The following is a 22,389-nucleotide window of genomic DNA, read 5'->3' as shown; positions in this document are numbered from 1 at the left end:
CATGACCAGTTTGGCAGATTTTGATCTTTTTGCCTCTGCATAATTTATTATACTTGGATTGTAATTTCAAAATAAGAAGGGTGAAAAAGAATGTCCTTGTATGAATGAATAATTGGTGAAAAGATAGTAAGGGAAGGTGTGAAGGGAAGTCATCAGTGGAGTTCTTTAGTAATTTATACGCTGACATTTTTTTGTTCAGCAACAATCTGGAAAGGGAGAGGAGCAATGAGATGTGATAGCTTGCCAATCCATAAAAGTATTCAGAGTAGCAAGGATGAGGGAAGGCATTAGAAATGAGGTCAGAAAGACCTTATAATACAGAGTGAGTGGTCGGATAAAAACCAGATAAATTATGTACGTAGGAAAAAAAGATCCCTGGCTTCAAATATAGGCAGGTGGACTCTGAGATGAAAGATGTCACTTAGGAGCAAGATCTCATTCCCATAAAAGTATCAACTCAATGCACTGTGTCATCTTCAAGCTACCAAGTTCAAGTTTTACCATATCTAGTCCTTGAGTAGTAGTAGATATAGTTTAAACCACTAGCTTACATAAAACAGCCTAATGGTTTTCTATTGCTCACCTTCAATGAAACAATTTACCCAATTTCACATTATTTAGCCTAACACACTCAAGTATTACAAGTTGTGCTGGAAGGAAATGAGATTTAATCTTTTATTCTCATTCTCAGTGTTCTACTCTAAGTTTGTCAGCAATTCATTCATGCACTACCTAGGGTGCTGAGCCTGCAAGCCAGTGAGCCACTTCAGATTGCATCAAATTAACCCTAATGAGATTGTTCAGCTTACAGAGCATGCTAAGCTCTGGGAAGAACGGGCCCAGACGGAATAGAACTACTTCCTTTTTTCTCTGTCCATGAATAAGTTAAAAGCATCTAGGCTAAAAAGTCAAACTTAAAATAAGAAGGCATTTTAAGGGGGCTTTTTATGAGGGGACAGTAGCTCAAAATGCCACAGACAAAACAGAAATGAGATAGTGGTGCTAATATACATTTATTTCTTTCAAAAGACAAATAGATCCAGGTACTGAAAATTCTTAGCAGAACTTTAAGAAAAAGAAACTACTTCAAAATGAACGTGAAAGATAAATACACAGAAATAAAATTGACATTGGGCAGCAACTTCCATTTGTGTCTTCTAAAAAGAGCTGCCATATCTATTAGGACAAAATGAAAGAAACAGCACAAAAAACTCCTTTCCATCTATATGGTGGCTAGCATAGCGCCCTATTGATTCACACAACCTACTAAACATGTATTTTACCCCTTCCTCAGGAAGGATTCAAGATTTGTTTGAACTGCTATGTGCAAAGTTTACCCAGACTATTTGGCTTGCTTTGTAACTAAGTGCTGCTGTAAAAATTGCACCAGCTGTGCTGGAGGATGTAGCAGGTCCATACCAGAGGAGTGTCTTTGTAACATCTGCAAACTAAACATTGTTTTTAACTCTCCAAATTTTGTAGTCCTGATGCACGTGATTGCATAGAGTCACATCTTGGTTTGCTTAGATATCTGGTAAGATTGATATCAGAAAGGGATCTGGCTAACGCCCAAGTTTTTGGCAGGAATAACAAGCACTGGCTTATGTGCTTCAATGCTGTCTGTTCCCAAAAGCTCTGTAACAATTTGTAGAAACACGGCTGTACTGAGGTTTGTACTGAGCTTGACTAAATGTGCAGCCAGCCTATACCAAAGCCTTGGTTATTTAGCTTTTGTGCAGCCCTGCTGCAGAAGAGTCTGTACTTCTACCTTCCCTGTGTAGCGGCACTCATACCTGTGACAGATGCTTTTGTGAGGTGCCAGGCAGGATCTTCTTGGGGAACGATAGTCCAAAAGTCATCACAGTATTAACTGAATCACAGGGGTTTTTCCCTTATTCAGGATAATTTAAAGGTTGTCCATGACATCACTGATGTAACACGAACAAACTTCATAGGGATAAAGCAGATATCTGGTTTTTGACAAAAGTTATGGCTGATGTATTGACTATTGGTATTTCTCCCCCCTTCCCCCCCCCCCCCCCCCCCTTTTTTAAAACCAAAAAATCTGGAAATAACTTCAAAGCATGTTCCAATTATGTTTTCAAACTCTGAATAAAAGCAGAGGCTGAGACAGCAAAAACATTACAAGATCACGCTGCTAATTTCAAGTGCGAGTGAAAACTCAGCACTTTATCTGGGGCTATTCCTGCACTTGGGGGATTTCCAGTCTTGTCACTGGTGGCGTTTCGATGCTGTTAGGAACATGCGAGTATCGGTAACACTTGGCTGTAAACGTGCTCATGGTGTTTGCGAGAATTAATGCTGTTTGGATTTTTTTTTTTTAAACAAAAGGTTCTTTTTTAAAAAACCAAACCAAGCTACAAAAGGAGCGTGGGAGCAGCTCTCGCTCCCGCGAAGGGATTTTCTTAGAGGTCCTTTCAGGGAAACCCCTGGAAGCACTTCTCCGCCACAACCCCCGTGCGTGCCGTTGCCGGGGCGTCCTGTGCCTCCCGGTAGATGCCGAGGGGCGGGAGGGGCTCGGCCTGACCCCTGGGGATGGAGCCCGACTGCCAGGCCCAGCTCTGCGGCCCGTGGCGCTGCTGCGGCCCCGCTGCGGCCCCGGTGCCCCGCGGCCATGGCCGGCCGGCGGTACTGCGGTACTGCGGCCCCGGTGCCCTGCGGCCCCGGTGCCGGCCGGCGGTACTGCGGTACTGCGGCCCCCTGCGGCCCCGGTGCCGGCCGGCGGTACTGCGGTACTGCGGCCCCGGTGCCCTGCGGCCCCGGTGCCGGCCGGCGGTACTGCGGTACTGCGGCCCCCTGCGGCCCCGGTGCCGGCCGGCGGTACTGCGGTACTGCGGCCCCGGTGCCCTGCGGCCCCGGTGCCGGCCGGCGGTACTGCGGTACTGCGGCCCCCTGCGGCCCCGGTGCCGGCCGGCGGCGGGGCTGGCGGGGCCTGGGCGGGCGGAGCGCCCCCCGAGCACAGCGGGCGGCGGCGCCCGAGCCCCCCCGCAGCGGTGCCGCAGGTGCGTGTGGGGCGCGGCGGAGACGGGCGGGTGCGACCGACGGGCCGTGCCGGGGCCCCGCTGCCCTGCCCGGCATGGGGCGACCCCTGCCCGGCACGGGCCCGGGGATGGTACCCGCAGCCTCGCCCGTAGCGCCCCGAGGGAGCCGCAGGAGCCCGGCCAGGTACGAGTCCCGCGGCCCCTGCCCAGGCGAAGGGCAGTTGCGCTGCCCGCTACCACGCGGCTTTGGGGAACTGGTTGTGTTTCAGGGCCTTTCACTGCAGTGTTACAATGAACGAACGCTTTGCCTGTTTATACAAAGAAGCAGCTTTTTTGTTTTTGGTTTTTATTGGTTGTTCCCCACCTCTTGTATGCCTTTCCTGTGAGTCGACTTCAGCTCTTTCTCATAAATAAAGCGCAGGAGGGGAATGGTCTCGTGGCTGACTTGTTTTCCTGACTCTCACCAGTCTCTGCTGCCCTCCAGCTTGGCTGGCTGAGCTGGGGACAGCAGAGGCTTGGAAGCTCAGTGTCCGACAGTCGCACCGATGTTAGGAAGCAGATGCCGTCATGTGTACCCACAGAGTTAGTGAGACCAGAACTGCCGTGCATCTACGGCTGTCAAGGCTTTACTGTCTGTTGGTGTCTGAGGGGCCACGTCCATGCTCACATACCCACTTCTCATGGAGTGCCTGTTGATGTGAATCAGAACTGGGTGGTCAGGTTGCCTTCTGTACCTGATACAACACAAGTGCTGTGGGGCTGTTTGTTGTTTATCCCTTTTCCTTATTTGTAGATGCTAATGAAAAAGGTGATAACTGAGGAAATGGGAAAAATACATTTATTGGTATATAAACAAAGGAATTTGTGATTTTTATGGGGCGGTCTGTGTGTAAATCACTTGCTACGCTGTGCAGTGAATAAATGCCATAAGTCTATCTGCTTGGGTTTATTGAGTCAAAGCTGGAGACATCCTTCAAACTAACTGATACAGTAGTTAACTTCCGCTTTAAATGAAGCTATGCGTAAAGTGGAAACCTTATTTATTTCTTTTTCGTAGGGATTGTGTGCCACAAGTACTGTATTTGTCTAGTGCTGTTCATTATTGCAGAACAATACCGTCTGTGGACAATTTCACTTTAAGAACATTTGAATAAATAAATAAAATTTTTGTTCAGTTCCATTGGCAAGCATACTGGCTAAAAGGGTAGTGTATCTCTGGTGTTGGGAAGCAACGATTAAAATTGTTCTACAAACTTAAACCTTCCAGTCTTAAGACTGTTCTGTTTGGTGGGCATCCCATGAAGGTACATGACACATACCTGATGTGTTACTTTTCTCCAAATGGTTTAGGGAGTGAGACAAAGGTTAACTAAAATGTCTTGTTCAAGAGCTTCCCCAGAACATGAGAAGAAAGTCTTTGTTCTCTCTCACCCAAGTTCTCTTCAGGTGCCTTTCCAGTGAATTTCCTGTGGTTTTAGTTGTAGATGTGTTGAACACTTCAAATACAGAGCCTACCAGAGCAGCTGAGAGCTCCCCTCAATCTTTGAAAAAAAAAAGTTGGGAAAAAATGTGAGTGCCTTCAGGCCTCCTACCTCACACTGCCTGGCTGTAAAGCAGTATAGTCCAACCTGAACTGTGAAGGCCATCCTGTTTTAGGAGAATGATGGCTTCCTTGAGACCTTGAGTGTTTTTTTTTCCCTGTCAACTGAGTAATCTGCTTGAGATCCACAAAGGCAGGATCCTTTCTCTCTTGTCTGGGAAGCTCTTTTTCCCAGCTGAGCTTTGTATTAATCCAGCTTGGTGTCCTCTGCTTGGCACAGCGTTCAGTAATTCAGACTGTGATTTGCAGTGCTGTGAGCATGCAGTGTGTCCGCACAGGGAAGAACACTGGCATTTATCTTTGGGGAAAGTACGTTCATCAAATCATCCTAATAGCAGTGTGTCTTGTGGCTCAGCAAAAACGGCTTTGGCAAAGAAGTCACAAAGAGTAATTGGGAACTCTAAAAATCTACAAAATCCTTACACCACAGACATAGTTCACTTGCTACATATTCTAAAATGAAGTATTTGCATTTACCTGGAGAAGAGGTTTGAGTTTCAGGTCCCTGAGATGGTGTCCATGATTCTGTGAAATCATACATACATTTGCTGGTCAAATTAGTGTAAAAGATCATGAAAGCATTTAGGCTTCTTTTCCTTTCTAAGCACAAGTGTTTCAATTTGGTTTAGGTGATCTGGTGCTTTATTCTAGTGAAGAATAGTGCTTTCTTTTAATAGCACTGCTTGTTCTGTTTCAATATGGCTTCATAAAATAAATTTATGTTTGCTCCATGGATCCATCACTGCTGCATCTAACAATAGGGATGCTGGAGCTTAACTCCTGCGAGAAGAAACTATTTGTCTGATGCTTCTATAAAGCAACAGTAAAAGTTGCTTCTACAGGGTTAGCAGTTCAAAGTTTTGGAGAGCAAATCCTGGGGAAGGGGAATGAGATGTGGCCTCCTCCAGATGAGTTGCCAGAATTCAGGAAACCACACTGGTCCATTGTCTGCAGCATGCTGGGCTGGTCAGACACTGACTTGTGCTGGTCTTGGAGAGGGGGGAGGTGGGCTGAGTGTCACCTATGTTTGGGAAAGGGAGTTTGAATGGGGGAATACTGGCTCAGCATGGAGCCTTTAATGGCTGCCTGCTGGAGAAGCAAAAGTTTGTGTTCCCCCCTTTGCCCCTCCAACCCTGTGTGCTGCCATCCTTCATTGCCACTATGTTTTTTTTTGTGATGGGGGGCAGGAAAGGAGAGAGGAGAAAAGGATTCTGAGCAAGTATGTCTGAACTGGGGAGAAGAGGTGTGTATTTTATTCTTAGTGATGTTGGGGATTGCAGGGGGAAAAAAAGCTTGAGAATTGTTGTACTGAACTAAATTACTACTTCTTTTGATTTTAAGACTGGCAAGTCCCCCCCCCCCCCCCCCCCCCCCCCCCCCGTTCTGCTATTTTGTACTATTAATCCTAAAATATCCAGGACTCTTTGGCAGCAATGCCTAGATCCATGCCTGGCTTTTTGTGCTATAGCTGCTAAATCACTCGTAGTTCTCTTGTATTACTCTTCCCCAGTCAGGAAGACTACTTTGATTTTCTTTTTTTTATCATTATTCTGTGTTTAAATTTGTTCTGGCTTCACCCACTTCTGAAAATTTTATCTGACTTCTGCATCTCCAGGCATTATCATAAATGCATGTTATAACAACCAGAGCAAGTAGGGTAAATCCAATACCTTAGGTACATTTTATGTGGAACTTTAGCATATTTTTGCATTCAACTAACACTGGGACTTTTTCACGTTCTTGAAGCTCTATTCCACCTTTGGGGAAGGTAATTTTTATTTTACTGTTTATGTAAGATTTGTAGAAAAATTAAGAAATGCACATGGGCTTGTGGAGAGTGGGATAATACCTCAAGAGACTCTCAGAATGGATTTCCTCCATTTAAAATTATGCTCTTTAGGTAATATGTTAAATACATTAACATTTAGGTGATGTCTGTTCTCCACTTTTAAGAACACATATGCAGTTTAGTGGGCAAACATTTGGAATTCACTGCAACTCTTTTCAAGATGGTTCTTCTTTGGAAGACATGATGTCTGCTTTGAAATTTCAGTGTCTTTTTTATTAAAGGAGAATTCCTAGTAAGAGATACTGTTCTGTCTGCAATAGTAATGTTTCTTATTAGACAAAGAGGATCAGATCTCTGTGTATAAAGGACCAATGATTGTAAAGGACTGGCCTCTTTGAAACAAGTAACCAGTCTTTGCATGTGCATTGGTGAAAACAAATAATGTAAGAAAACTCTTATAAATACTTCTCTGTGACGTATAAGATGATAGATATATAGAAGTATAGATGATACACATATATACATATTTGCAAGATTAGAGCCTGAAAAAGAAAATAAATTCTATTGAAAACCCTAGAAAGACGGGAAAAGTGTATTTTAGTGAAAGAAAATTTCATGATTCAATACAAACTTTGTTTTTTGCAGAGGCAGCAGGATTGTGACTTATACTTACACAGTCAGCAACTGGAACAATGCCAGATTCTGAAAGTAAATTGGTGTCTTCACATGAGGTTGTTGTAAATCGTACTTCAGACTTGAGTGAAATGAAAATTCCAGCTGAAAAAAGATCTGCTGAAAAAAGAACAGTGACTCACATTGAGAAGAATGGCTATCCTGACTCCATATACATAAATGCAGCTAAGATTTTTCAAGGCATTCATACTGAAAAGAGTAAGGATAGAATGCTTGTGCAGTATGGCGATAACTCAGAATCTCCCATGATGGCTTTTAAAGATGAGCATTCCAGGCGTGTATCTTATGAACTGGCTTTCAATGCTCTAAAATGTAAGTACAAAACTTGCCCAAGAATGGCCAACAGAAAGGATGCAGCAGAGAAAACATGGAAAAACAAATGTTCAGTGTCTACCTGACAGCAGAGATCTGGGGAAATTTTTGTTAAACTGCAGGTTATTACAGAATCACAGATTCATAGAATATTCTGAATTGGAAGGCACCTACAACGATCATCAAGAATGGCCCATAAGGGGATTGAACCCACATCCTTGGTGTTATTAGCACCCTGCTCTGACCAGCGGAGCTCATCTCAGTGGTTCTTTTTGGATCCTAATTATGGATGAACGTTTGCATTTACTAGACTACTCATATCCCTCAAATCTTTAAATATAGCTAAGTGTTATTAGCAATTGTGAAATCAAACCCTACTATTTTTCATGTAAATGAATTACATAGAGTTGCTATGTTGGTGATTGAATTTGCCCTCAATTTTCATGATGTTTAAAATTACAATTCAGTGACTTACAAGATTTACTTCCATAGAATCTTGTAGATAGTGGCATAAGTTGTCAACATTTTCTCTTTTTTACAGATCAAGATCTTCTTGAACAAATCTTGTTAGATAGTAGTGCTTACCCATGCTACTCAATAGTAAGTGAACATTTTTGTGAGGAATTTTTATTTTCTGTGTTGATGTAATTAGTGTATTTTCTGAGGATTCTACAACATTCTTCAAAACAACCTTTGTTGGTTTGAACTACATGACCACCTTAGACTGAAATATTGCTGACCTTTTTACGTAGTTGTCTAAAGCATCCATCTCCAAAGTACGTTGTGAGATTCTGTTGCACCTTATTGCTGGGAGTCAAACCTTCAAAGACAAGGTGGGAGAGCGACGCATGAACTTTTACTGCAGTGTAGTACTTGCTCAGTGATATTGTCCATGTCCATGTGCTTTCCTTCCCAGCTGTGTCCCCTTGTGAGCAGGGAAAAAAAATGTTTCCTTCCTGTCCTTGGGAGCTGGAAAACATGGAGTGAACCCCATCAGACAAAAAAATGCATTGACCCCGTGTTTCATTTCCTGGGCAAATGGTACTGTATACAAATACTGTACTAGCAAAAACTGATCCAGTTTACTCTCTCAACATGTTTTCCTGCTTTGACATGGAAAGAAATTCTAGAGCTGGCAGAATATTCTGCTGTTCCTTCCAGTCTTGTTTGATGCCTTTGAAAATTGCAAGATAAACTTGAGCTGATACTGGTTGTGGAGGTTGATGTGAGCAAGCAAATGATCTAACACATTTATCTTTGCCTTATTTTTGCAAGGAAGTAAGACTTTCATGCTAACATTTTGTGTTTGGTGGTATTTCCCTAATAACTTGAGTTTTCTAACTAATTTTGGTCATTTTTGTGAGAAGGTGAGAATTTTAGAAGGCATAACTGTAAGAATTTAATGTAAAGAAGTAGACAGTAGTAACTGAAGTGCAGTAATTATTGTCCTTAAGCAGGAGATGCTCCCTGGTTTAAACATTTAGACAGAGAAAGGAGATTTTGTATATGTCCCAAAAGCAGAAGGGTTATTATAATTGAGTATATTGGTTGCTACATATGGAAGAATCCCACAAGAGAGGAATTGATAGACAAGAAGTTTTTGTGAGCTTACCTATTTAACAAACTACTTAATGAAGAGAAAATAATTTCAAAGTTTCAATTCTGATAACATTAGAAGTTAAGATACAGTATTTTATCTGTGTGCATGGAGAATGTTTTTAATTTTGATAATCTAAATAACTTACAAGTTGTGTATTTGAGTTTTTAAAAAAATATTTTTTAAAGAAGTGTTTTATTAACTCTCCAAAAGGAATTACTTTCCTATTTTTACAAGTAAGCATTTAAGGGTTTTTAATGCCTTTTACATGGTGGGAGACTGCTGTTCGATATGGATCTTTTTGCAGAAGTAAGGCATGCTTTGGGTCACTTTCTCCATCCAGTTGCTTTTCTCTTGCAGCCAGATGAGTTAACCAGCTTGCTTGTTGTGATGCTTTATGACCTACAAGACCGAAAGTTTCAAGAACGAAAGACTTTTGATGAAGATGAACTTGTAGCAGAAGTTCAGGAAGTAGGGCAATATTTATACAGGTATATGTGCAAAGAGCTATTTTTTGTTAATATATATTAGCAAAAATGAAGATTTGTATTATCAGTGCCTTTTAAAAGTAATTATTAAACATGTCTTTCATCCTAAAATTTTGTGGGCTTTTTTTTTTTTTTTTTTGATGAGAGCCTAGTTTGGAGGCAAACTTTCATATTTATGTATTTATGAAAAATACAGATAAGAAACCATCCTTATATTGTGGATTATTTTTCAGGCGTCTTATCTTACTTGTCATTGTCAAAACTTTTTTTATACAGTTCTAGCAAAGAAATTAAATATTCAGTAAATATTCATAAATGCAAGTGTAGTACATTCAAGAGGTCATGGAATGGAATAACATCTGTCTGTTTAGCAGCACTTCTACTATGAAACTTTGTTAAATATTTATTATTTTAAATAATTAGAACAAAAACCCAGAATACATAAAATAAACATTTTAATATTTATTATTTCTTCCATCAGTCAGTTGATGAACTCAAAAGGCATTTATTAGACAAAATTGTGTAGCTACTGGATTTAGAATGGCCCCAAAAGTTCATGAATCTCTTAAGTGCGAGGTATTTCTGGACGGCAGTAAGTAATATACCTGAAGTAGTTCACCAGCAATATTTATTTACTTTGAATTATCATGTATCAGGAGTGTGCATGAAGCTTGTGGGAAGAAAACACTGGAAATATTTTCTCTGACATTTTCATGTAATAATAATAAAAGTGATTCCTGGTTGCCATCATAATTGTATTGTTTCCGTACATGTGTAGAGATCAGCTGTCATGAAATGCTCATTCTGCACATATATGTATTTACATTTTTAAACACGCAAATGAATCTGATGATTGTATTCCATACACTGCAGTTCCAAAACATACTGAGATTTTTTTTTAGCTGTCTGGGAAAATGGATGTATTTGAGAGTCACCAGTCCTAATTCCAGTCCCACCTGCTTTTAAATAAAATAATCTTAGCTATTGACTACCACCTTGCATCTACTGTTGTGTGGGGTAGAAAATGTTCTGTAACTCTTGTTTCCTGTTGCAGCTTGCAGAATGAGCTGTCCCTTTTGGATTTGGTTTCTGAGCAAGATGGTATTGTAACAGAAATATTGCATGCTAATAGCTGATGAAAACATTTATAAAACTTATTAAACTTCTGACTATGTTTTTATAGTTATAGAACAAAATTGGCAGCTGCACTAGCACGATGTCGCATCAAACATGATGCTCTTTCAATTGAATACTTTGTACCAGAAACCATATGGAAGCAGGAACAAAGGGCCTCTGCTTTACCTGTCTGTGTTTGGATAAACACATTTAAAATCAGGTAAGGTCTTTAAAGTATCATCTGATATTGATGTTTTTACACATTAAGTGATATAATTTGCTACATACTTGTTTTAGAATTTCCAGGTTATACTATTACCAGTAATTTAAAGTGCTTACAGGAAATTCTGCTTAGTCTAGTGCTATTGTGTTATATTTTTTTGTAGTTTTTATATATTGCAGTAGTGGTATTTACACACTGTAAAAAGGTCGTGAAACAGTTTTTCTTACTATTCTGTTGCTTGTGTGGGTCTTTCACCAAATAAATGAGGAAATAAAGTTAGAAAAAAAAGTAGGTGAGTTAACCTGGTGCCAAAAAGAGGAGAAAATGCCTTTTAAAGTGGGTATATTAATGTAAACCATAATATTGGCAAAGGGTGTTAAGACACAGTACTTAAACCTGCTGTTTGTTCAGTAAGGATAGTATAAACTTGAAATTAAAATACACTTTTAAAAATCCCTATATTCTGGAGGCTACTATATTTGTATATTTATACTTGTTCCCAGTTCTGTACTAACTGATACATGAACCATACCAGATTATCCTGTTATAGACAGGTAATCCATTTTATAATGTTTTCAAGAATTTTGTTTTACTACTCTTGTCTTGGACCAGTGTTCAGTGCTTAGGTTATAGGCTCGTCAGGATAATGTATTTTATTTCAGTTGTGACTTTGGAAACCTTAAAGAAGACTGAAATAAAAGCTGCTGCATTCATCCCATGTTTAATGTACTGTATAAACTTATGGTGCTGTCTGAAACAGCGTTTCAACAAACATCTCTTGCTGTATATACCTTTAAATTTTTATGATATTTGAATTGCTAACCTCAGCAGTTATGCCTTCATTACGTTTACACAAGGATTCTTTCAGTTATCAGCCATTAAAATTATTGGTGAGTTGGGCTAGATTGAAAGGAATTGAAAGAACTAAAACATTCCAGCAGTAAATTTACTACAGTGTCTCTTGAGCACATGGACATTTCTGTTTTGATGCTTTGAATCATCCTCTGGAGACACATATCTCTTTCTTAATTTATTTTATCAGACTTATTAACTTAATTGTTTCAAACCAGAATTTACGTGCCTAGTGTAGAATAAGTTTCCCTCCTGCATTAGACAATATGGCATTTTATACCTATATATATATGCATGTGTATACAAACACACTAACAGAAGTAAAAAATTCACATAATCAGTGTGAACTATGTTGCTTAAGTAACTCTTGTATATTTAATGGTCAGAGTTGTATGTTAACAGCCTTGAAGATGTTATCAAAGATTTGGAGATGAAGGGACTCACAAAGGTTGAATCTGTGTCAGACTTTGACCATTACACGTTTGCTGTGGACCAACATTGCCACGATGTATTGGTTTTTCCTTCCTCTCTTAGAGAAGAACTGCTTAATTTAGATCTTTTTGCAGATTGCAAACTCTTACTGCAGGTGAGTTGATTTCAGCCTTGAGTCAGATTATCTACAAATTGAAGTAATTGCTTTGCATTAGAAAGAGGTTGTGTATTGTGTGATGATTCTATTAAACCAGTCAGGCAGCAACAAACTCTAATAAGGTTTTGGACATTTGTAATAATTAGAAGGTTACAAACTGATCCACTTACTTAATTTAGCATACAAATGTCAATGCTTATAATTGATAGCTACAATTAAGTTAGTAGAATGTTTTAAATTTAATCTTAGAGCTGTTGAAATACATATAAAAAGTGGTCAAAAGAGGCAGTGTCACTTCTGAAAATGTGAGGAAAGTTTCAGTATAACTCCATATGCTTTCCCCCAGTTAGTAGATAGTGATATGATACTGTAATATTTCTTCCTCTTCGAATGCATGTTTATGATGGAATGATCACACTTCTTTGTATTTTGTGCCATGTGGTTCCTAGATCTCCATATCTCCCATTAGTCTTTTTCCTGACTTGCCAACATTAGACTCCCCAGTGAAGTTTGGTGGGAAGTTTCTTTTGCAGAGTGGTGGTTTGCAGTAACCATGCAACAGCACAACCACGAATTATCTGAACTGTCTGATGATTCTTGAGTGCCTAGCAGAAATTTTTCAACCAGCATTTTCACTAGATGCTTGGCATTGTCTGCAAACTTTACTCTCAAAATGTACTGTGCAACTTAAAAAGGGATTCAATATTCAATACATTTCAGTATGTCGATTTTTTAAATAGAATACGTAGAGAAAAGAACTCTACATGAGAGCCCCATAGGTAATAGGAACAAATTCTGAGTATTACTACTTAAAAGTATTCAAAATAAGTAAATAACACCATCAAAACCTCCATCTCTATGGTGGGGTAGGGTGGTGCTTGAATGCTGTGTGTACATAGACAATGATGTGAACTTGAAGGCTTAGCACTTGGTTTTTTTTCCCTTTCCATTTATCATCAGTTTGTAAAATTTGGTGCAAGACCTGTGGTATCTGTGGTCAGTTTCTTCACTCCTTTTTAAGTAATTTGATAAAGTTTTCTCTTAATCACCAGTGGTACAAGAGCATTTACTCTTGTGGAGTGGTCCCTGTGTTTTCTGCATTCCAATCTGCCTCTCTGTTGTTCAAATTTCAGCAGAATCTTGATCTTTGATCTACAAGGATAACATTTCTCCTGTAATTTTCACCAAGAGCTATGTGAACAGTTTTGCATTTCTCTGTTAAGCTGCCTCAGAGGATGAATTCTGCCTGAATTGTGGCCTTTTTGTCTTTTCTGGAACAGGCTGTTGCTAGGAGTTCCTCCTTATGGCGATGATACGTATTTTCTTTTCACCTATAGATATTATGCTTTTTTATGTCTTATTTAGAATTAAGTTATTTAAATTTATTGAGTGACAGCTTGGTTTTGTAATTAATTTAATTCTGTATTTGTAGATAGCCCTGATGAGTTTTTTTCCTCCCTTCTTTCCCATTTGCTGTGAAAACAATGGAATACTTTCCTAATTTGGAAAGAAGGTTGGCATTCAAAGAAACCAAAATAGTTGGTCATACTTAATTTTTGTGTCATTGTTTTGTAGGATAAGTCTCGCAGCCTCGCTGTACACTCCGCACAGGCGCTGTTGAGTGAAGGTGGTGACATTATAGTGGCTCACGTAGGTTCCCATCTGACCATTGCCCATATGTCAGTGCTGACAAATCACAGCATGTCCACAATTTTTGTTTGTGGTGTGAAATCTTCAGCAAGAGAAGAACTGAGGAACAGCTTCAGTCATATGGGATGTGAAAGTAGGTGCTAAAACAGTTGGTATGCAAAAAGTATTGTAATACAGGTGTTTGTGATATCTGTAAATATGGACGAATTCTATCAGAATTCAGAGATCCCCTCTGGAAACTTGGGAATGGCAGTAACAACTTTTTTCTCACAAAGTGGGCTGATAGCTCTTCAGCTACAGTCATATCAATTGCAGTCTAACTATATCATAGATGCAAGCTCCTGAAATGTCGGTGAATTTTTCCATTGAAGTAGCAGTTGGTGTAACTGGTAGCTGGGAACTTTTGGTGTTTGGGCTGTTGCTTTAAGTCTGATTTCCAGTTGTCTGAAAGTGTTAATCCAAAACACATGCACTTGTCCAGTTTACCCGGAGGACACAATCAGGACAGAATGCAGTAAGACTGCAACTCCATTAACTGTCTTTTCAGTGGAAGATGCAGCCCTTCAATCTGTTTGAAATCCATAGGCCACACATTGGATGATCTGAATCTAGCAGGCTCTAGCTCTGTCGAATTCAGTGTAATACCAGAGTCTCTTCACCTGTATCACCTGTAGGCAGGCTTGCTTGCAGCCTATAACTGTTGAGTTTTTCCTGTTTTTCAGATATTCAGTTGTTACATGAAGACTTTACTGAGCTTGAACCAACAGACCAAAGACTTGAAAAGGCAAAAGTTATTTTGCTGCTACCACAGTGCTCTGGACTGGGTGTTGGCAATCCAATGGAGTTTATTTTAAGTGAGAACAGAGGTAACTTTTGATGCAATATCTAACTCATGCTTTCTGGTAGAAATAGATTCAAGTATTGTGGTCTAGACAGTGTAGGTGCTCCAGTATATGGTGTAATTTTATTAAAAAAACCTTCCTTATTTTAATTCCTATAGAACATATATATTAACTTGCATAATTCTGTGACTGCTTCAGGTTGATAGTATGTAAGTTTGAGGGTTATTCTGGGGAGCAGAGTGTGTATAACTTTTTTTTTAAGTAAAAGGATCATAGGCAAAAATTTATTTCAAGATACCAACATGTATATTATTTTCCATTTGATTACATTCCTTGACTGTTTGTGTAAGTCCTTTCACTGTACAATTTTCATTAACTAGAAGCAAATAAGAGGCACCATGAATTACAGGTAAAGAAGTAAAGCAAATAAATCAGGCACTCCTTGGTATTCTAATTTGTAAAACCTACCTTCCCACTGCATCACTAACAACCAAGTCTGCTTCTGCAAACAACTGAATTTTCAGACATTAATACAAGTTGGAAGACTAAATTTACTACTCTCTGCTTTTAGATGCAGGATTGCTACAAGACCTTTTCCAGGGATTTGTGTCTGAGGATAAACTCAGTATTCTTGCTGAGAGGCAGCTTAATGAGTTGATTCATGCACTGAAATGTAAGTGTGCTAGTTCCCCAATTTCTGGGAAGACTTTGCACTATCAATTCCACTGTACTATCACCAGTTTTAATATAGTTAAAAATACACTGATTACTCTATTAATTAACAATAAGCATGTAACCAAACCCCCTGAATAATGATTTCCTCCATGAAGGTTTTTCTGTGTCCTAGTATCCACCAGACATTAATACAGCATTCTTCAGTATTGTGTAGAGAACTGGCTTATGGCTTAGTCATACTCTGCTTTGGAAATTCTGCAAATGTAATCTGACTCCATCTTCATGCTGCCACTTTTTTCCTCTCCTTTGGTAGCTGTGTGAAAAGACTGGAGACAGCTTTGACTTTGTACTGAAATCTGCAAATATTTGAAAATATTTTAATTATTTACGAACACTAGAGATTGGGAGGATATTTTTACTGGTAAAAGTGACATAATTTTTATGATGCTTTCAATCCTTACCAAACCACTCTCTGTATGAAGAATCTGAAGAGTAAAAATTTTTTTCTGTTTTTGTTTTGTAGTTAACAAAGTACAAGCTATTGTTTACTGCACTTGTTCAGTTTATCCAGAAGAAAATGAACTAGTAGTGAAAAAAGCACTGGAATCTGGAGTGGAGGGAGATAAAGCACGACGATATAGGTACAGAACGAGTAGTTTTATCTATGAAAAAATTAAAGTATGACTTTAAATTGTAGCATAATTCTTATCCTAGACTGGTACGTATCCTGCATGAAATTAAAATAGCTTTTGCTGCCTGTCATGCATTCTTTCTGTTTATGAGAGTACTTAGCAGTATTCTATTGACTTTTTCATCTAATATTTTTATCCATCTGAAAATAAAATGGGGGGAAAGCATCACTGGTTGGAAATAACATTCTTCAGATAGAGCTATTGCTATTGTTGTATCAGTATTCAGAGAATGAAACTAGTTTAAAATAAAATGGAGACTAGAAGTCAGGTAACTTGCTAGCATGCTTGCAGCTTCTGATGTAGAATGATCAATTTTAAAGGAAAAAGAAATTAAATCTTAAATTGTAGAAATAATACAGAAGAACAAGAACCCTTGCTGAAGGATTGCTCATCACTGTATTCAGATGAATGACTTCTGGGAAGGACAGGTCACAGTAAGAGATCATCCTGTGCAATCATAGCAAATACAAATATATATTAAAAAAGTATGTATGCTGTATACTTCATATGCAGTTATAACCTGTTAGCTGTCACCCCTGTCAGCCAGAGGAATTGTTAAAAGACTGATGGGTGTTTTCTGGATTTTCCTTTCAGTCACAATAGATAAATGCAAACACTTGGCACTCAATTGCACATAGATACAATAGTGGATTACAGGATGGAGGTTTAAAAGAGTTTATGTTGTAAAAAGCACAGGAAAATCATACTCAATTTTTAGATTTTATATTACCTTAGATGATGTTAATAGCCTGGCTATCAAAGGGACAGGTACTGTGACTCAAGATGTCCAATTAAATTTGGCATGATTAAAATGGTAAATATTAATTTTGGCCAGTTCGAAGAATGTTTAAAAGTTTTATGTTATTCATAAGACAAAGTGCAACAAAGTGCATATTTCTTGAAATTCACTGATAGAAAATAGCAGCCTGCTTGATTTTTTTTACACTAAGTGGGATAAAATCAGGATATCTCTTGCCAATGATGGTGTGCTGGACCAAAAGCATTTATGGACTCTTGCTTGTGTTTTCCTTCAGAATATGAAAATTTCTGGAGTCTGTCTTGACCTCTGTGCAGCTATTACTCTATGGGGAGAACTTGGGGGACCTTGGAATGTAATGGTCTCCAAATTAGTTGAACACAAATAATATGTAAATTCATAACATATGAAAGAATTTTTATTTAAAAAATAAAGTTCTTGGAGCTTTAATTATTTTATAAAAAACTGCCCCTTGCACCTCCCCTCCCCAAAAAGCCAAACCAAAATCTGTTCACTATTTTGCAGAAGCATCATGAATCTTGTCAAACCACCAAAGCATACTTACACTTTCAAAAAGGCAATCTTGGATGGTAAGAAAAGGACAGTAACATTCCATTAGGATTTTTTCAGACCTGAGCAAATTTGTGACTGAAGATTGATTGAGCTTCATAAATGAAAATTTCAGATTCAGTTCCTCCTTCACTGTCATGCGGTGTCTTGTATGTTTCATCATAGTCCTTGCTACAATAAAGATGCATACAATAAACCAGCATGAACAGAGCACTAGTAGAACACCATAAATAAAATTTATAGAGTAATTATGCTTAGGATGAAAGCTCAAGCCATTTAAGATGCATGTACTACTTAAAAAAATTCCTTTTACACTTTCCTTAGAATTAATTAGAGAATTTATTTGCCTAGAACAGTGCAGTATAGAATGAAAGGCTGTTGCAGAGTTACTAGCCCTCATGTTCACAGTAGTGTCTTTGAGAGACAAATCATAATGAAACTTCTTGTATTATCATCAAAGATCTGAAATACTGAATATTAATTCCCTTTTCCAAGAAAATTGAGGGCTTTCAGGAAACTCTTACAACAAATGTGTTCCGAATTACTCTGCAGTACGGAAGTGGTGCTGAATGAAATAAGGCTCTGTTGGAGTTTTGGGGTCACACAGCTGGTCTTAGGGCTGTGCAGTTTTAAGGGTGATTTCAAACATGTACGTACTGGCTAAGCTGAGCTTCCCTTCAGGATATGACAATTTATAGCAACAGCTTTACCTAAAGTAAGGGTACACATGGCAAACAGGTGTGTATAGAGAGGAGTCTAAACCACTCATGCATTTCTCTTTGGCCTATCAAATTTGAATTAATTTCTGCATCATTTTTCAGGGTCATTGAAGGTGAACAGTAACTTATATACATCAATAAATGATTACCACTGAGGTTTTTTTGCCTTGAATAAGCTGATCTAAAATCAAAAATCTGTGTCATAAGTTTTATTTAGTAATGCAAGGAGGATGTAAGCCTTGTAGCCTGTTTTATCAGGTTCCAAGGGACATAGAAAAAAAAATCCAGATTGTGGTGAGGACTTGTAAAAAACCAATTTTGCATACTTCCTATTAAAAATTAACTAGCCAGCCAAATCAGGATATTGCTTTCAAATATTGAATACCTTTCTCTGTAACCATCTTTGAATAAAGCTCTGTCGCTAGAGGGTTAGTTACAGTCCTCAGTGAAGAGGAAGGGGGTTATAATTCCAAAAGGACATTTTGATAGTGTTTTTCTGTACTGAGACAGCTTAGTACTAGTTTGCCAGCCTTGTGAGCCAAGTCCTTGAGACTGCTTTGTAAAAACCAAACATTCCTGGAATACAAGAACAGGAGAAGAAGCTAGTTCTTCCCTCCCTACTGATGCACTGCAAAACTGTAAAATTGGAGAAACAGCACTCAGTTATAACAAATAGCAAAGTTTGCTAACCTAAGACTTTTAGCTTACATAGATACATTTTTTATTATGAGCACATATAACTCAAAGTCAACACCTCTACAATTTCTGCAAGCTGCTTAGTGTTTTCAGATAATTCCCCAACTTCATGGACAACTTGATAACTCAGTAATTGCACACCTGAGAAAGAACATAATTTTTCATTGTCTTAATATGTATTTATTATCTGGTGATTAATTTACTTAATAGCTTGGGGAAAAAAAAGGAATTATTGAAAAAAATGGAAAAAACCCAATTAATTCTAAAAAGAGGAATTCTCATGCCTTTCTTGAATTGCAGTTTTTAAAAATTAAGATAAAGCTATGTTATTGAAAAACATAATTTGAAAATTACTTCTAATTACATTTTTCTAATTATCCTTGCTTATTTCCTTTTATATTCTTAGATATTATTTTCTGGTCTTCCATTTCTTTTTTACAGGCTTATTCCTTCTGTTTTTTCTACTTGCTCCAATTCAGAGGCTTCCACTGAAATGTTTTTCAAAATGGAGCCATCAGAAATTTCCAGTGGTTGTTTTCTAGCTGTTCTACAGAGAGAGGTAAGCTAGGAAAATAACCATTTAAAATCACTTTACAGAAGATGAGTACTGCAATTTTCCACAAAAGAATAAATGAAATGGAATGTTTGAAATAAAATTCGTGGCTGGTCTTTAGTTGTCTTAAAACCAAAGGACAGGTGAGCAGTTGAAATGTGCTGCTACTGGAGTTTTATGCTGAGCACAGCTTTACAAGGTGTGCCTGTTTTTCTGGAGCTGTTCATGATCAGAGCAGGCCCTTGATCCAAGTTAGTACCAGGAACATCTAGAGGAAATATATTGCTATTATCACACTTTGGAATGAAATACACAGCTTGATTAGATTCATGATAAATGGAGTGTCTAGTAAATGTATTTGTTATATAAATTACCAAGATTTTCCAGCATCCAAGCAGATGAAATCTTAATCCCTATGGGTGACGCTATTGTAATTTGAATAAAATATGTATGAATATGTTTCCTTCCCAAACTAAGGCATATGCAAATCTGGCTTGAAAGGCAGGGGGCTTTTGCTGACTAAACGGAAAAGTCTTGGCACGATTCCTGAGGAAAGGCCTTAAAGGGCTAGTTTGCATCTCTGAGTATCAACATTTCTTCTTGTCTCTGAGAAAAGCATGGATTTATTCCACCAAAAGAGAAAGGGTGTGGGGATGAACTAATTAGAATTTCATTGCAAATTAAAGATAGGAGATCTTATTTGGTTTTTTGTACCATTTTCTGTCATACTGTGATTAAAGTGCTTGGAAAAAGGTTGCCTCTTGGGGGAAGTTAGAAGATTTTATTACGAGTAAGAGAATTACGTATGGAACGCCTTTCAAGTTACCTATTATTGACCTCTTCTTTACAATATTAAATATTTTTAACTTGGTCTGAGTTTTAGTTAATCATGCTATGTGCATCTCTCTACCATATTGTCTCTCTCCAGAGAAACAAACACTTTTGTTGCAGGTAGTTAATTCAAGTAATTTTTTTGGGTCAAATTCTAATACAAAGAATATAATAAATATAATAAATAATAATATATAATAAATAATACAAAGCAATTCCTCCAATGGCCAGTTTTTAGGTGATTCAGGAAATGAACATTTTCCACAAAGTAGAAAACATGTACTTATAATTTAAACTGAAATTCCTTGTTTACAGAAACCTTCTTAGCTAGTTGTAAATAGTTTCTTTCCAATTGTTTCTCTTTATATACTTAGATGTTGACCTGGTTCCTAGCTTGGGAGTTCCTTACTTATGTATTATGAGCAAGAACTTTCATTACTGTAAAAATTATTCATGTTTAATGTTACTGGTATTTCTGTATTTTAGTAACTATTTCTGATACACACAACGTAATGGATATGTATGTTCTTACAGACACATTACAGAGCAGGTCAGTGTGGGAGTGTGCTGCTTTTGGCTGGGGTAGAGTTAATTTTCCTCACAGTGACTGGTGTGGGCCCTGTGTTTTGGATTTGTGCTGAACACAGGGTTGATAACACAGAGATGTTTTTGTTACTGCTGAGCAGAGCTTACACAGAGCCAAGGCCTTTTCTGCTTTTCATACAGCCACACCAGTGAGGGAACTGGGGGTATGTGGGAGGCTGGGAGGAGACACAGCCAGGACAGGTGACCAGAACCAACCAAAGGGATATTCCAGACCACGTGACATCATGCTCACTGTATAAAGTGGGGGGAAGGAGGAGGAAGGGGGATGTTTGCAGATATGGCACTTGTCTTCCCAAGGAACCACTGTCTTATCTTAAACCAGCAGTTCCCTGGCTTTACTCTTCCAGTTCTTTCCCTGATCCTGCTGGTGGGGGAGTGAGCAGCTGTGTGGGGTTTGGTGACCAGCTGGTTTTAAACACAAGTCAGACACACACTACAGAGCCCAGAATTGAGTTTCCCCTCTTTGGATCACTAGAGAAGAAAGTCTCTGAAGAGCAAATGCTCCAGTACCTCTTTACACAAGTCAAGTTCTTAATTTTGTGAATAAATAGTTTGGTTAGCATTTATCACATGTGGCTTAAGTCCTTATGCTAGATTCTGTTGTCTTTTTCTCATGGAGTAAATTCTGAGGAGCTCTGTATTGTGGCTTAGATTTGTTGTTGTTTCCTTTATAATTTTCAGAAAAATACTTCTAAAAAGGTGTCTGCTAAAGACATTTTGGCTTCTGCTGCAGCAAAAGGACTACTAGATGGCATTGTTGAAGAAAAACCAAAAGAAGAGGTGAAAAAGCAGAAAGTAAAACGACGTCGACGTAAGGTTACTGCTAGTGATAGTAAGCCAAAAGCTGCAAAGCTCCTTCACCGCCAAACTGGAGCTAATGTTAAGGCTGAAGTTTCTGTGTCTAAAGCAGCCAGTAAGATACAAGAAAAGCATGTGTGCGTGTGCCGAAAAAAACCAGCCAGTAACATACAAGAAAAACATGTGTGCCACACAAAAGCAGCCAGTAGCATACAAGAAAAGCGAAAAAAAGCAGCCAGTAACACACCACAGAGGACTGTGCACCGAAAAAAAGCAGTTAGTAACACACCACAGAAGACTGCACACCGAAAAAAAGTAGTCAGTAACATATCACAGAAGAATGTGCACCAGAAAAAAGTAGTCAGTAACATACAACAAAAAAACGTGCACCAAACAAAAGCAGTCAGTAACATACAGCAAAAAAATGTGCCCCAAACAGACAGCCGTGTTCAGCTGAAGAAATCTGTGAACCCTGATTCACACACAGCCCCGTGGAAAGTGCTGGAGCACACATCTCATCTGTCACCTCTGGGCAAGGCGTATAAGAGACAGACACCTGCTCGAAAGGCATGTGCAGAACAGAACAGGGTTTACTGAAGCCCCCAACCATCACTTTGCCTCCACTGGTAACACCATATGAAAGGTTGTAAGGAAACAAACCCAGGGGTATCAACTTACCATTGCTTTCATGGCCAGACTAGAGCACAGTGGTTGGATATTTCCACTACCCCGGTCAAAA

General features: G+C 38.7%; 1 protein-coding gene across 1 annotated transcript; it reads left to right on the top strand.

Annotated features, from left to right (window-relative positions):
• Positions 1-7,083: 7,083 nt before the first annotated feature.
• On the top strand, positions 7,084-22,300 carry NSUN7 (NOP2/Sun RNA methyltransferase family member 7; the record flags this gene model as incomplete). Its single annotated transcript, XM_082281994.1, is given in 13 exon segments — positions 7,084-7,396; positions 7,938-7,996; positions 9,354-9,484; positions 10,665-10,817; positions 12,075-12,258; positions 13,837-14,044; positions 14,634-14,777; positions 15,325-15,426; positions 15,952-16,069; positions 19,304-19,421; positions 21,534-21,765; positions 22,054-22,239; positions 22,242-22,300. Coding segments are annotated over 13 exon segments (2,007 nt in total).
• Between the last annotated feature and the right edge of the window lie 89 nt (positions 22,301-22,389).

This window comes from Coloeus monedula (assembly GCF_965178545.1).
Source record: "Coloeus monedula genome assembly, chromosome: 5".
Classification (NCBI taxonomy): domain Eukaryota; kingdom Metazoa; phylum Chordata; class Aves; order Passeriformes; family Corvidae; genus Coloeus; species Coloeus monedula.
This window is presented reverse-complemented; position numbering and strand designations above follow the sequence as displayed.